This window comes from Diuraphis noxia, unplaced genomic scaffold (assembly GCF_037042655.1).
Source record: "Diuraphis noxia isolate RWA-SAM2 unplaced genomic scaffold, SU_Dnox_SAM2 contig0001, whole genome shotgun sequence".
NCBI lineage: Eukaryota > Metazoa > Arthropoda > Insecta > Hemiptera > Aphididae > Diuraphis > Diuraphis noxia.
The window spans coordinates 64,136,945-64,154,087 of NW_028301711.1; the positions used below are offsets into that span (position 1 = coordinate 64,136,945).

Here is a 17,143-nt window from a genome sequence, read left to right on the forward strand (position 1 = left end):
ATTATATTCAAAAGCATAAATATCAGTCCTTAAAGTTACAAGTAAGTAATTATTCTTCCATTAAACTACAGAACTATAGTAACATTCTAATGAAATCGACAGTTTTTAGACAGCAGTTAATACATAAATTATTATAAAGAAGTGTTTTTTTTTAACATTTACAATTATTTTAAATTTTAATTAATAAAAACAAATTTAGTATATAACGTATGAATATTTAAATTTATTTAACAGATCGGCCGATAAACTATATTGTTATCAATAAATAAAGTAATATAATATAATAATAGTATACAGTGAAACCTCTAAATACCGGACACTCTCGGTCGCTTTAATGTCGTCCGCTATTTGGAGGTGTCCGCTCTTAAGAGGAGAAATACAGTGAGTACACATTTCACCGTTCCCAAAATTCCGTCCGTTATTTGGAGGTGTCTGCTATTGAGTGGTGTCCGTTAAAGGAGGTTTCACTGTATATAGTGTAGATTTACGCATCGTAGGTATTCTTTAAAATTAAAAAAGTTTGGTATTCGTTTCCTCCAAAATTATAATTTGAAAACAATTGTTCATAATCTTAAAAATTATATTTCCAGAAACGGTACGTTTCCATCCACAGCGTAATTTCTGCAGTGAAAGTTTATGCAGAACAACAATTCATTTAGTGCATATTTAAACGAACAGATCTACAAATCGCAATCTAATATTAATGCATTTTTAAAATTTAAAATTTCAAGTGTTCAAACTATTGTGTATGGATATAAATAAGTAATAAATACTTACATATTAGTTCTAAATTAAATAAGCATTTGAAAATCGAAAAGAAAGAATATTCAAAACAGATTATTAACACATCAATAAAAGAAATATAAAAATACAATATTATCAAAATGGAATTTTCGAATTCACGCAGTTCTTACATGTACGCTTGATTTGGCAATAACGAAAATCTTTGTTTTAGTGGAAACAAATAACTTGTGCTTTAAGAGGACGCTATACACCCGCCATATGTCGTATCCGTCTTACAAGTGCGTAACATAGCAAATTTTATGCTCAGCAGATCACGTTTAGCTCCGTTAGTTTGAAATTTAGAGTAAATTGACCTCTTACAAAAATTAAAGGTAACATTATTATCGGGGGCATATCGTAGGCTTTTTATTATATTTTTATTTCAAAGTGAGTTATGAGTATTTTAATATATACAAACAATTTACAATTTTAAAATACACATAACTCACTTTAAAATTAAAATATAATAAAAAGCCTACGATATGCTCCCGATAATAATGTTACCTTTAATTTTTGTAAGAGGTCAATTTTCTCTAAATTTTAAACTAACGGAGCTATACGTGATCTGCTGAGCTTACAATTTGCCATGACGTTTATGCGTTTGCAAGACGAAGACAACGTATGCGGGTGTAGCGTCATCCTCAAGTAAGTCATCATGTAATAGGTGCATACATAAATCTTACTGAAGTTTATAAATATTTTTGTCGATTTATTTTTTGTTCTAGAGCTAATGCATTTGATGTTAATTGACATTCCTATCTATATCAGTCTATAATGTAAATTTTCTTTAGGCTTAAGAATAATATTATAGTCAAACCTTATTATACTTAATATGTTATCACTGGAGTTCTTAATTTTACATTTGTTCAATTAAAATAAATACAATTTAAGTTAGATATGAGTGCAGCTCACTGCTTATGGTATAACGTATAAAGATTATGATCGTAACTTTTATGAAGAATACATCGATTGTTTTTCACTGGATTTCTTAATCTCGAAATATTTGTAAAACTAACATAATACTTTAATAAGACGTAAGCAGGTACAACGTATGATATTACAAAAATGATATACATTATAGGTACATACTACATATATATATATTTATATTTTAATTTAATACAATACTACATACATAATATAATAAGCAAATAATGTACATAATATTAAATAACTATAGAAATATTAATACAATTGAGTAGGTACTATTTTTAAGTAAAAATAATACATCTGGCAAATCAATAATAAAATATATGTCAAACATCAATAAAATGTCTTGTGTTTAATGGTACTAAGCCTGTGTACAATAGAGTACCTACTACCAAAATAGTACCTGCTAATAGTTGGCATATACATAAAAATACTTTATAAATACATGAACAGTATATAGGATATCAAAAATAGTGAAATATCTATTATACGATTCGAAGGAAAATAAATCTTAAGAAAAGTAAGAAATAATTAGTGTTTTTAAACCTCAAATCTTGATCGTCGGTCCTTTGGCATTTGAAACGTATAAATTCTAATATTTGTAAATAACCAATCGAATCAACATTGGATCATTATAAGAAAATAAAACGTGTTAATAATATAATTGTATAAAGTTGTCCCATTCGAACAACTTAAAAAATATAATTTCATAAGTCGTATAAAATTCGGAATTTCGCGAGATCGCACTCGCTGTATGGGTCCAGTCTTTTGCAACGCATAGGTATGTAAATTTATTTTTTCGGTGATTGAGTATTCACGTTATGTAGGTATGAATATGTATGAATAGGTACGTCCTATTTCAATAATAATAATTTATATTTCTATAGGTGTGACGCGCGTGTAATAAGCTATTTACATATCTCATAAAACGTAGTCATCGCACGTGCAAGTACAGTTTTCAAATACGAATATATACGTCGTAATAATATGAAAATAGTCTAATTGTCGTCGTTCATATATTATACCGTGTGCTCACACAAACAGCGTGTACTGTATGAATCATTTGCTTAAAAAATTACCCAGTACAGGTAGGTACTCTACACATATCTATTTGAAATCGGTTTGCGGCACATGAAACTAAACTATAATGGCTTATAAATTCTTATATTAATTACAATTTTTTAACTTTTGTATTTCGCGTATGCGCAACAACATCACTTTTTCCGCTTAGGTACCCTGTTTTTGTGGACAAACGATTGATTACGATATTATATTATGTTTTGTTTTTCGTCATATGGCTGGGAAAAAGCCCAGTGACGACAACGTGTTCGACACTTTTGATATGAGATCCCTTTTGTACCTCCAGATGGTCGTGTCGATCACGCTGTTCTGTCTGAACTCGGTGCAAGTTTTCTTCAGAGTCTTTACGCAGTCGGCCCGATAATGTTGCAGATGTGCGTCCGCCGTGTCCATGGCGTACGATGTGCAGCCCTGGCTCAGGCACGCCAGTGGGAAATGATTATGCAGCGTCAACGCTCTCTCGGGGTTGTGAAAACATTTCACATACTGGTTCGGTTTCGTGTAGTTCTTGCTCCTGTACACGTGCTGTAACATGTGCATGTACTTGGGCATGGTCTTGAACCAACCGTGAGTGTGAATCAGATCGTCCAGGAAATAAACGTTCCGGACGTTGTACGAGGCGCGGGTCTCGTTCCTGATAGCCAGCGCCTTCACCATCACGGTATCCATCAGCTCCTTCCACGTCCTGGTCCGTATCGGCATTATCACCTCGTCGATGTCCAACAGCGCTATGTAGTCGTACGAGTAGAGGTTCCGATACAGGCAATCGTTGTACGGTATCAGCTCGTTCTGCCGCTTGTGGTTCACCTTTTTGGTCAGGTACAAGTGCTGGAAACCCGGCACGTTAGGCTGGCCGCCGGGCAACGTCAACGGCGTCACGTGCACACGGCCCACGGACTCGTAGTGGTCGAGGACCTTACTGATGTTCGGGTGCACTTGCAGCTGATAAAAAAAGATCTTGTCCGCGCCCAGGATGTGCAGCAGCTCTATCCACTCGACCAACCGCACTGACAGGTCTTCGTACAGGAAGTCCAGGCCCTTGACGCACACCGCGAAGCCTTTCTTCTCAGCCGGCCGGTTGTACACCACGCGCAGATTGTTGGTGGCCTTGTCGCACACGTTCTCCACCAACGACACAGACGCGGGCACGGCGTGGTGGTGGGACTTGGGTATCTGGCAGGCGATCAGATACGGTTGGAATATGCCCTGCTTGTAGTTGCCCCACTTTTTGTACCATATGTATTTGTATTCCATGATTCTCACGATCACCGGCTGCCTGTGGTCGTCGAACCAAAACTGACAGTGAGTCTTGACCGTCGGCTCTATCCGGTTGATCATGCCAAGTATCCGGACAGCCGGCCCGATCCTGCTCAACTTTCGTACGTCGTAGTAAGCGCTGTAGAGGTGAAACGACCCGTTGGATGTCTGCAGCGACTGCCAGTACACGTTGTTGAATTCCAATTCGTAAATACTCGGGAATTTGGCGCAACTCTCATTTTTGTAGTACATCGCTTTGTTCTTGTTCTGGTTCCAATACGTCACCGGCAGATTGGGCAACCGTTTTTGTACTTGGTCCATGATCAGCTGTTCCGATTGCACGGACAGCTTGTCAACCCACGGTTCGACGGTCAACAGGCTCTCGTACGGCGGTGTGGTCGTCCGTGCGGTATGAAAATCAATCATATTCTGCAGGATCATCCTCGTGTTGATGTTGCCGGACTTCATTGCCATCGGCCGGTCCGATCTCCACAACGTTATCAACAGTTGTGAGAGGCATAACAATATAGCCGCCCAAAATATCAGACGGTATAACATATGCCTCAGCACGCCGATCCTGATAGACGCAACCATACCTGTAACATCATCAATAAACTTTTGTCAATAATTTCAAATACAAACCGATCTAACCCCGCAGACCAAAATACGAAAAGTCGAAAAATTACGGTACTTTTTAAGTATCCTACTTACAACAATTTTATTTTACACATACAGTCATATTCAATGTCGACAACGTTAAAAACTTATTGTAATATTGTATAACTCTTAAGCGTGCGCAAACCTTTTTTCAGGGGGGGGGGAAGTCAATTATGATTAAGATACTTGAAAAGATACTCAAAAATAATTTATCAATTCAATTTTTCAATGTATTTATAGTTAATTATTATTATTGAAAATAGTAATTTGTAATGTTATTATTAAAGTTTAGCCAATTTTTTTTTGCGTGACGTACAGCTGACAAATATTGTTTTGATTAATTTAAATTTTTAACGAAGTAATTGTTATTTAAAAATATTTACTGAAAATAATATATTAGATACAATTAAATATTTTGGTTATTATATTATATTGAAATTTGTAGAAATTAATAAAGAAATAAATGAACAATGTAAGTAACATATACTTATAAAGTAGGTACCAATATTACTGTAAGTCAATAGGTAATTTGTACATAATTTTATATGTGATTTCAAAACAACGTATTTGAAAAACAATATTTTTACAGTTTTTAGCGTTTTAAATTAAAATGTTTTTACTTTTTAATGGCATCATATAACTTTAATTTCATATTCCGTAGTAGAATATTTTTCCAAGTATTTCGATACATCAAAAAGACAAAAACGAATTACGAATGAGTATATAATAATTAATGAGTTATTAGTATTTTAAATTTAGATGAACAGAGTAGTAGACCAACATTTAGCGCGGTACCATTTTGCCCCCTTTACACGACTACACGACTACACCACTCGTCCAAAAATTAAATACCTATTTATGAGTGACAGCTGATAAGTAAATTAACTACTTATAGATTGAAATTCGATTTTTATACATAAAAATATTTTGCTTAGGATTCTACCAAGTTAAAACTTTTCAGAATAACGAATGTATATATACCACTAGACACTTGGACCACTAGACATAATGGATTCCCATGAAGTATGACAACTATTATGGAGTTTGTTTATAAATAATTTTAATCTTTTGTATATATTATATTTCTTTTGAAATTTTATATCATATAAATGACAAGGAATCAAATATGATATATTTTTTGTTAGATTTTAATTCATTATTTTCAAGAGCAATATTTGATATTGCGTTTGATTCAACTTCTGAGTCGGTATTATGTACATAATATCTTCACTGAATATTATAAAATTTAGCTAGCAATCGTATACTGCTATGCCATTTGTAGTATGGAACTTTTCGAAGCGCAGTGTATATAGAAATATTCCAGTATAAAATAATTTGTCTCACCTCCGGGTGTACCTACTATATAGGTACAATATAGTTTGTCTACCTATATTCCTATAGTTAATTTAACCTAACTTTATTAAATTTACGGCTTTATTTATTGAATTTATTTAAATGAAAAGTCTTCTATTAATTTTCAATAATTATTAGCAAACCGGGAAAAATACACGGCATCATTCGAAATTATTAAGTACCTATAAAAAGTATAAGATATAATGATATTCGTCATTGGCCATCGTCAATTTTGTGCAGTGGCACTTTTGACCCGCCAAAAATGTTATTCACAGTTGGAATTTTGATTTTTAACAGTATTTTCTCATTCATACCTAAAAAGATAATTAGCTATTTTCTTAACCAATGACGTTATTGTTCAAATAACATATTTGACCGTAACATACATAATTTAATTATTGTATATTGTTTCTCATAAGGTCAAAATGTAGTAAAATATTTACCTATTAAATTAACTTTACTAAAACTGAGAAGGTTTATTTTCGTCTCTCAAGCACATTTTTATGGTTTGAAAAATACCATTATGGTCTAAGTGATTTGGCAGCCTCCGAGAATTATGTATAAATATTATTTTGTGGTAGAAAGTTTATAAAAATACATTAAAAGCAGTATACAATATGAATCTAATATTGTAGGTTGAATTTCAAACATCGTTGAAAACTATACTAATACTACACTTCAGAAACAATAAAACTGTATGTAGGTACGTAGCTTAGAGAAGAACTTCTACTTAATAACGTTAGTAACGTTGTATGAAGTATTGTGTAATTCGATAAGGGTCCGGGAGTATAATTTATTTTTATGATTAAATGTGTACGATTGCTTTGTAAATTAAAAACACTATACTATAATAATGGTCTACGGTTGTTTAAACATAAATGTCGTAAATATACAATAATTAATAATATTAATAAAAATAGCTCAACTACCTAAAACAGTATTTGCTACCGCTTATTATGTGTCATTTCCACGTGGTGATGATAGATTTTGCTATTGGAACTAGATTTCTTGGCATGCACGATAATAACAGATTTGATCATGGCTTTGGGTTGTTGTATTTTCTGTACTCATAAGACGACGTTAGAGTGACCATTCCATGAAAACCTGGAAAATATAAATGATTTCATTCATAATTTTGTGGAAAGTATAATACAATATGAATATTATTTTTTATTTATTATTATTTCTAAAACAATATCTATAAAATGTATAATATCATATAAAAATAAACAAAAGTAAATAAAAAATATAACTAATACAAATTATATTACAATTAATTTCCCATTAATAAAACAAGAATAAACTTGTCGTAGGTACATAATTTTATAACCGTAATGATAGTAATGGCGTAATAAAATGATCAAAACATTTACTAAAATTGATATCCATAGAATGAGATTGCCTAGGACGTTCGACTTCAAATATTGAAAGTTAAAAACCGGAGAAAACGATTTTGATCCCTTTCAATATTTTAAGTTATACAAAAGTCAATTGAATAATAGCTACTTATTGAGAATTTTTATTTTCAAACTGTACTATAATACTTGACGGAAATTTACTAAACAATATGAACATAATTTTTAGTTTTGGGAAAATATACCGAGGAAAATAAGAAACATTGACTATAATAATACGTACCCTCCCATATTATTATAATTACACGTTATAGGGAGAAGTACTCAGAAATATAATAAGGATAATTAATAATACAACCATGTTTCATCATACACATTTCCATTTTAGGTTGGTATCTACGCCGAATTTCAACATGGTGTGCAGCCAGTAGAGAGTTTTCTTCGGAGTGCGGGTGATCATCATCATCGTTTCACCGACGAAGGTTTTGATCAACATGACGGCATTACAATAATTAAACAATAAATCTACATTATTACAATATTACACAAGTAGTATATATTTATGCTCTCTCATACTCATGATATCGTTAACAGTTTAGTTATTATTATATAAGTAATAAGTATACATAATACTGTATGACTTGGTATAAACGTTTAATTCGATAACCAATTATTATTATATATTCAACGCTTTTAAAGGCACTTTTACTTTTTTTTTCGTAGGTACATACCTACACATTTCATTTGAATATAGTCAAGATATAATTGTTTTGTTTATAAACACTTAAATTATATTCTAATTAAGTATTATGGTTTAGTACGGCGGTATATAAATGGTGAAAGAATTGTTACCACCATACAGTTCATTAAACCATCGAATTAAAGGTATATCTTAAAAAAAAAAAAACAAATCGAGATTATTAGATGCATAATTAGAATCAGCTTACAATATACTCGTGTTATTATAATACGAATAATATTATTATGTATCTACTGGCAGGTGGCTGTTGGTAGTGCACAGATAGAAGAGCAATAATATAATATGTGCCCAGGAAAGTTCCTATCACCTCTTCAGATCATATAAATAACAATAAGCGATATTTTCATTTTCAATGTAAGTGTTCATGTTAAACTCAATAGCTCTTGCTGGTATATAGTAATATTGGAAGGTGTAACATTTAACTCGTCGTGTTATTATTGATTTAACAACCAGTAAGCACACAACAATTATATACCTAGTTATACACAGGCAAACAAAAATTAAATTTTAACTATACAGTTCAATACTTTTGTATTTATTGTTAACCAACTCATACTTATAATTCAGAAAAAATAATTTTACTGTTGACTGTTTACCAGCTTCCAATACCATATTAAACATAAAAAATAAAATAGTTACAATAATAATAACTCAAATCGTTGAACAACCAAACGTATACCTACAGAGGCGTAGTAGGAGGTACTCATTATAAAAAAAATATACAATTGTAATATTTTTTTTAACGATTTTCTTTCATTAATGATTTCAAAAGTACCTACATAATAATTAAATATTCTATTTATTAAAATCAAATGTGAACAATTTTGTTCCAAAGGATGCACTTTTACTCGTCCTTCATTATTTGCAGATTACCTACATATTCGTATATCTATATCAATATTGTCGTTCCGATCTGTTGAGTTGATTTTTACGCACTGTAAATATTCGTAGGCTCTGCACTCGTAACTATATGAAATAATTCGTTTTCTTATCATACCTAAACCTAATAATCTTCATCCTGTCAGGCGTCAGCGCTTTTTGTCTACTATACTATACATTTCTTCATTTTATAGTAAATTACACAAAACTCTACAACGGTTAACCAACATTTAGGTATGTATTAGATACCTACGCAAAATAACAAATCGTGTATAGTACGTTGCAAGTCATTCTTAAAATTTATACTTCATCACAATTGCCAACTATGTCGGCCACCAAACAAATATTTGAAATGTTTAATTATGTATGAAATTATATATTGTATTATTATATTATATGCATGTATATGTTGAAGTAAATACACAAAATTTTAAGCAGAAATGGCAGGTCGTTTTATTTTTGAAGAGCACACCGTAAATCAAGACCGGCCCGCAGTGTGTCAAATCTATTCTATACTTACAACCTGCAGCGTCAAATTTTAAATACGCAAATAATTATATACAACAATACACTTCGCACACCGTGGTCCAAATGACGCCAACTTAATTTCCAATCACTCAAAATATTATTATCATTTCAAAGCGATTCTGTTATTGGAAACCTGACAATAATTATATGATAAAACGTCGAATAATCATACATAATTATTTAATTAATAATGCAGAGAAATACAATTTTAAATGCATATAAAAAAAATTCCATATCATTAGAATCTTGCATCAGATTACCCAACTGCATTATTCAGTTGATAAAGACAAACTGGCTTCTGAAAAACAATGCCAATCGTCATAATAATAATAATAATAATAGCCTTATCATCATAATTATATTACATTACTTATCGTTGATATATAAATTTTACCTATATCATGTTTGTAAAATAATAAAATCAATAATAATTTCCTTTTTCGTTTAGCGAACGGAGAACATTTTTTATAATCCTAAAGAGAACCGATACTTTTATTATTGTTGAATTCGGAGTATTTTACATGCGCTTACAGCGCAAGTATGTAATGGCATACCTGTGCATTTTATGATAATTGATTAATAACTCGTTATATTTTTTCATAATTATTTTATTGAGTATTAACTATTAACTATCAATACTGATATTCAAACATTTCAAATCGATATAATTGCTGAACTATATAAGAACACGACAGGAAAACTGAAATCAAATCGTGTATTTCCTTAAGTAGAGGCACACTATGTTTATTTAATCATTTAATTTGTTTGACAACAAATTATTTTAAATAATATTATACAATATGCACCATTCAATATTGAAACCTATAACAGATATCTATAGAATTTTAAAAGCACAGTGACTGTAATAAGGTGAACATTTACAGATAATTATATGACTTTTTAGCTTTGATGATTTTAAGTCAATTTAATAATGGTCTTGATACGAGTAATATTGTTGTGTGCATCATCAACGGAGAAGTGGTTATTGATCCCGAAGAAGATTTTAATGACATGTTCTTGAAAATCAAGAAAAATTGGCTACTAACAGGTTGCAGACGAAATTCTATACGTCATTATTTTTGACATACCTACGTTATAATGGGACGGACACAGGTTTTGATTTAAATATAGTAATTGAGGACGTGAAGTCAATATAGGTAAGAATTTTTTTTTTATCGTTTGTGTTTGATATAGTGGTATCGACAATTTTTGAGTTGTGGTATAATAATATACATTTATTCAGTCTATTTCTTAAAAATGAAAGCCACACAATTTAAATTATTATTTAAATAATATCATTATTTTTGTACATTTACAAAACTTTTTATACACATACTTAGGTAAACTCAGAATAAAACGACTGTTTTTACGCAATATGTACAGTAATATTGTTAACCAAAATACAGTACAATTTATGTACATATACATATATATATATATATATATATATATATATATATATATTATTATTAAACACTAGTTGGTAGCTTTTTCCGAAATCTTGAAAAAAACGGTGAATGGAGATATGTATGTTGCAATTCGCATGGTTTGTATAAGAAATATTGGAATAAAAATAAACTTTTATACGTTTTTTTTTTATTTTTTAAATACAAGGAATAATAAAAATAATATTTATTAAGTTTGATGAATATTTTATTTTTATTATTTGTGGGACCCATGTGGAGGTGGTAGGGGCATCAAACATGTGGTAAACTTTGTAATAAAATTGTCCATCTTCGTCAATTAAAAAAATCCTGAACATATCACTTGCAATATTTTTATGCACGTAAATTAGCCTTCAACTACAGTATTCATAGTTATGCTGTAGTTTTGATGAAATCATTAAATCTGCGCAATATAGCAAAACACAACATCATAAATCGCGTACAGTGGTATAGGTATATACCTATAGGCTATAGACTATACAATTAAAGCGTTTGATCATACTGTATAGCATTAAAATAGTGCCTATAGTTGCGGAGACTGTAGAAATGTATAGTACAACGTTTTTAGAAATGAAGTGTTTTATTTGTATTGATATGACAATATTTTTTTCTAAGAAAAAATTGAGGTTTACTAGAAAATCAATAATAGACCATAATATATTATTTAAATTATACATACCTCTTATATTTGGTATGTAGTAAACTAAATAATATGTATTATAATAACTCAAAAAATGTAATATTAAAGTATATCACTGGCTTAGTACCTACCTATTAAGCATACTGTATAACTCGAGGTTAAAATATTTTTATTAAATTATTTAAACTTTTTGGTAACGCATAATTTTATTAATATTATGAGAAAAAATTTTTTTTCAAAGTTGTGTAGCATCGAATTAAAGTAAAAATGTTTATTGTTCTGGTATAGTAGCAAGGAATGCTATTCATATCATTAAATTCAGCTTCAAGTTTGAAAAAATCGGTTTGAACACTGAAATAGATAACATTAGAAGGTGCTAACAATAATTACAAAACTGATATCACACATGAGATTTTTTCGTCATAATTTTGAGTGAATAAACGTTATTAGATTATCTTTATTATCATTTAGAAATAAAACAAATCAAAACTTGAAGAATAAAAAATTTTTTAAAATCAATTTCTAATTTTGTTGAATCGACCTGTACCTATGTATAATATACCTAGTAATAGTATCTATCGATAATAATTTTCTTAAATTATTTTTAATATTCCGTTACCTATGAGTACATATTTGCAGAATATGACGAATAGGTACCACATAGATATTAGATATAATATATATTATTCAGCATTTTGCTCCCCCCCCCCCCATCATCCTTGGCATGAAATAAGACTCTGAACACGTCCCTGAACAGGCACGGATTTCTTTTATTCTAACAGATTTTAATAATAATAATTATAAATGTAAACCATGTGTAGCATGGACTTATAGTAATTTAGGATTGGCATACAAATATCTTTTAACACTGCCATAAACTCAGGTACATATATATTTTACAAAATTATTTTTAAATACACTACAAATATTGATTTAGGTATACCATTTGCATTTTGCGTAGGCAGCATGTGAGCGAGCATTTTCGACATTAAAATTTATTAAAAACAGATTAAGGAGCAAACTAGAAGCGTTTGTGTTAATGTCCGTCGAAAAATAAGTACAATATAGACACAGACGACATTATCAATAAAGTAGCTAGTACCTCTAAAACTTTAACTAAAGGATTAATGTTATAAAATATATTTGTGTAACCAAATTTGAGTATATTTTTATTCATAAAGTGCCGGCTCTTTGGTACAAGTTTCCCGGGCCGAATTTTTATCCCAATCCGTTCTTGTCCCTGAACAATTTTAACACGATAGAAGAACCGCTATATCGTCAACATTGTAACAATTCGACAGTCGGACGTTAAATCCGATATACATGAAATAATTGTCAAAAATCTATTATAGTTATAAATATCTACGCCGACCGCGTGAGTATTGATAAAATATGTTTTGTTATTGTGTAGAAATGTTAAGCGCATTGTTGTCTCCGCATCGGCCATGGACGTTATTTTGTTCGATTTTAAATCACAAAAATCGCATACAATAATAATAATAATTATAGCCTATAGGTATATAATATGACTCTTCGTTCACGTCATGCGCTTAGATATTTATAGTAAGAAGGCACGTCATGGAAACAAAAATATAAATACCACCGCGCGAAGGTTACAATAATAATATAATATGATACAATTAATATTGTATAATAATTATTATGGCCTGCTCGACGGCGGCATCGCACTTCTCCGTGGATCGGAAAGACGTGGTTCATAGTCGGACGTCGAGGTCCGGGATATCATTATTATATTAAGGTACCTACGGTTTTCGTTTTGTTGTCGAAATAATAATGATTATTATAACATTGTAGCGCGTAGAGAGGGGTTAGGTTCACGCAAACGATTATTGTCAACAGACATCTGTTCGATGATGTGACTGGATAATAAATCGCCGAACCGAGGTCACGACGAAGAACGCGGCGCGGATCGTCGTTAAAGACAAACATAATATTTATTGCCATATTTTATACGTCTCTATAATTCTATTGCATAAAAATATCGTCGTCGATGTCGTTCGATCTGAATAAGGAGGTTTAAAGAACGCGGTATCGGTTTGTACAGTGTACCTACCAGCGCCGTCCGTTCACGATAATATAGTTTCATATAATTATATCATGAAAAAAAAAATTTAAAAAAAAAAAACTTATGCCAAAGTAAACGGAGAAATAGGTAGGTACATTATTATTAGGAGTATACGAGATAGGTTTCCGGCTTATTGACAGTGAAAAGATGCTACAAGTATACCATCCATGGATGTTGCATTCCGCGACAATTATAAATACGTCCCGCACACTCGCTGCAGTAGATTTTGTATTATTTTATTATATTATGCTGCAGCTCAGCAGCTGTAGTCGTAACATTGTTTTCCTATACAGGGTGTAACAGATCTATTTGACTAATGGTGGTGGTATGCATCACGTGATCAAGTTAAATAATGATAAAATATAATATGTATTTATTATTGTTTATCTACCTTTAAATGATAACAAAACAAAAATTTGAATTCTAACTAACTTTGAAAATTGTTTAAAAACACAATGACGTAACCAAATTAAAAGTTTTAAACGCCAAAACTGCTTTTAAATACGTATTTATAAAATGGCTAGCTTGGATTTTAAGAAAAAAAATTAAATACAAAATTTAAATAATTTAAATTTAGTTGTAAACAACAAAATAAAATATAACATTTAAAAATTATAGCACAGAGCTTTAGAAATCATTGCAGCAATAAAAAATATTGAAAAGAAAAAAGTTATAACATTATAGACCTGTTACACGCTGCATACTATAGGACATGGGTATTATTATTGCTATTTTTATTGCTATTTTGTCATATTTTATTATTTTATTAATTTTTTATTAGGAGAACCCGCCGCAACACGGTAGAGGTTATTTTGTATGTTTAAAAGTTGGCATGATCGTAACACGTGTTCGGGACTTTGGATATGTGTGTCAAGGGTATGTAGCTAAAACAACAACCGATGGTCACCCATCCGGAGCTAGCAATTGCGGCAGGTACTTACGCTCAGGTTTCCGCAGATCGAGCGCACGATCGCTCCTCAACAGACACCAAGCCACATATTTATTATCATATTGCCGATTTGGACACATTATTCGAATGTGATTTCCATACCCACGTCCTCGTCGAAGAAGCACGAGATGAAACGAAATCGAAACAAAATTATGATTGCAGAAACGCGTGATTAAAATTAATACCAAAAAGACTTGTACAATTAAATTTGAAAATGCGGGCAAGTTGATAGCGTTCCGCTGTAAATATAAATGCCAAAAGAGAAGTATTTGATGTGTACAATTTGAATTCAGTGATATAAAATAATTGCACACGAAAAATGATTCTGAGCGAATACAGTACTAGTACAATGTAGTACAATTTACATATTTATTTTTATGATATTATTATTTGTGATTAAAGCGTTATTTATTTTACTTTAAGGCATTAGTACCTACTAGCATTTATTTAAATTAATTTTCGCCAAAACAAATGTATTTAAAAATACCAATTTGTGTATAAAAAATAACTAATAATTTTAAAATTTAAAGAAGGTACCCAGGAATAACAAAACAACAAAAATCGTTAACCTCAGTATCTAATTTCTTCCAAATTTGAACTTAAAAAAATCGGTGTTTATTAAATTTTTTAATTCTTTAGTTACATTATGAACTACTTAGGTAGAACCTTAATTTCAATTTTCAATCCTTAGCTATTTTAAAAATTTTAACTTCAAAATAATTTAAAAATTTTCAATTTGGTAAATGTTATGAACATTCAATTTTAAATACTTTATAAAAAAATGATCCCTTATATTAAATTTTCAAGTGTTTTGACCTAACTTAAAAAATGTATTTACATTTATAGAAAAAAGATTAAACATTTTGAAAATGTTATGGTGTATAGAAAACGCTGGTATAAATATTCACTAAAATTTGCAATCATCATTTTTCTTAGATTTTGTTTTTTACTATCAAAACCAAAATTGATTTTTTCGAAATCCAATTACACGCGAAGAAAGTCTGATATACATTTTTTCTCCTTGTGCTTTTGAGAACTAATGGGAATTCGCTTTCTCACCAAAAAAGATACTGATGTTGATAATCGAAGCATTATTTTGAATAATTTACTTTTCTTATACATTAATTTTGATTTCCGAAAATGCCTGAGCTCTCCCCCTCCCCCTCTTCGGACACCAATAACATCAGAATTTTATTTGTTTGTTTAAACAAACATTAACCGATTCAAACAATATTTTGGATCTATATACTAGACAGGTAGGACTTTTGAAATCAAAACCTAACAAAAAAACAAATTTCCTACAGTGACATATTACTACATTTTGTGGACTAATTCTGGTGGACGGTGATGTAGAGGACTTCGATGTTTTAAAAATGATTTACCGTTATTTAAAATAAAATCATATTTATGTTATGATATAGTATATAAAAGATATGATTTCATGTTTTTTAACCTGAATTAGAAAATAGTATAAATGTATGTATACTTTAATAAAATAAGCAATTCATTAAATAGTTTTCTAATAGATTTTTTTTTTAACTAATAAAAATCAAGTAGGTAGGTAATTATTATCAGTGCTTAGGGATAAGCTATAAGAAAACAAATAACATGATGTAAACAACCGTAAACAACATTTAAACAGTGTTCCAATAACCAAAATTGTCGTGTATCATACATTTATACTATTTTTTAATTCAGGTTAAAAAACATGAAATCATATCTTTTAAATATATTAATAACATACAGCGTATTGTGATACTCAATTTTCAGCTTTTTACGTTTAAACATTTCTACAATTAAAATAACATTTTATGCCTATATATTATGTTATAAACTTTAATACATATGCATACATAAGTAACAGGTACGACTATTCCGCTATAAACATAAAACAAAACCAAATATACTTATTCTTGACCTTATCCTGCAGGACATATTATGTATGTATACAGTGCAATAATTAACATGCGAGAAGTCAACTTCCATGTAGAGCATAACGATTTATATATTTTCAATATTATAGTCAATACCGTCCAATATTATATTTTGGAATGATTTTCGTGAACAATATGTTGTTTGAGATCCTATCCCATGTTTATGAAAATATAGAAATAAACTAATAAATAATAACCAATCACAACAAATTGCATTACAGCATAGTCAAGGTTTAAGAAAAAATGCAGTTTAAATGTTTGAATGATATTTAATGAGATTGTCGTATATTTATTTTTATTTTGTATAAACTAAAATAGCAGATAATATTTACTCTTTTAAGAACGGAATGTGACATTTAGATTTTCTCGTTTAAAATATTATCCCGTTATTCACTAATATATTCCATGTTATGCATAATAATATGTCGGTTTAGCACAAAATGTGCGTACCTAACCATAGCCTGCAATTATTATTTTGTACTAAACATATGTACAGCTATGATAATA

At 30.2% G+C, this 17,143-nt stretch overlaps 1 protein-coding gene across 1 annotated transcript in view; it reads right to left on the bottom strand.

Annotated features, from left to right (window-relative positions):
- Positions 1-203: 203 nt before the first annotated feature.
- Positions 204-17,143, bottom strand: part of LOC107166243 (uncharacterized) — a 35,503-nt gene continuing 18,563 nt past the window's right edge. The window contains exons 2-3 of the mRNA XM_089216400.1: positions 6,990-7,164; positions 204-4,646 (exon numbers count right to left, since the gene is read on the bottom strand). Coding sequence (XP_089072526.1) covers positions 3,004-4,644 — 1,641 coding nt within the window. The 5' untranslated portion in view covers positions 4,645-4,646; positions 6,990-7,164 and the 3' untranslated portion in view covers positions 204-3,003. The remainder of the gene's footprint in view (positions 4,647-6,989; positions 7,165-17,143) is intronic.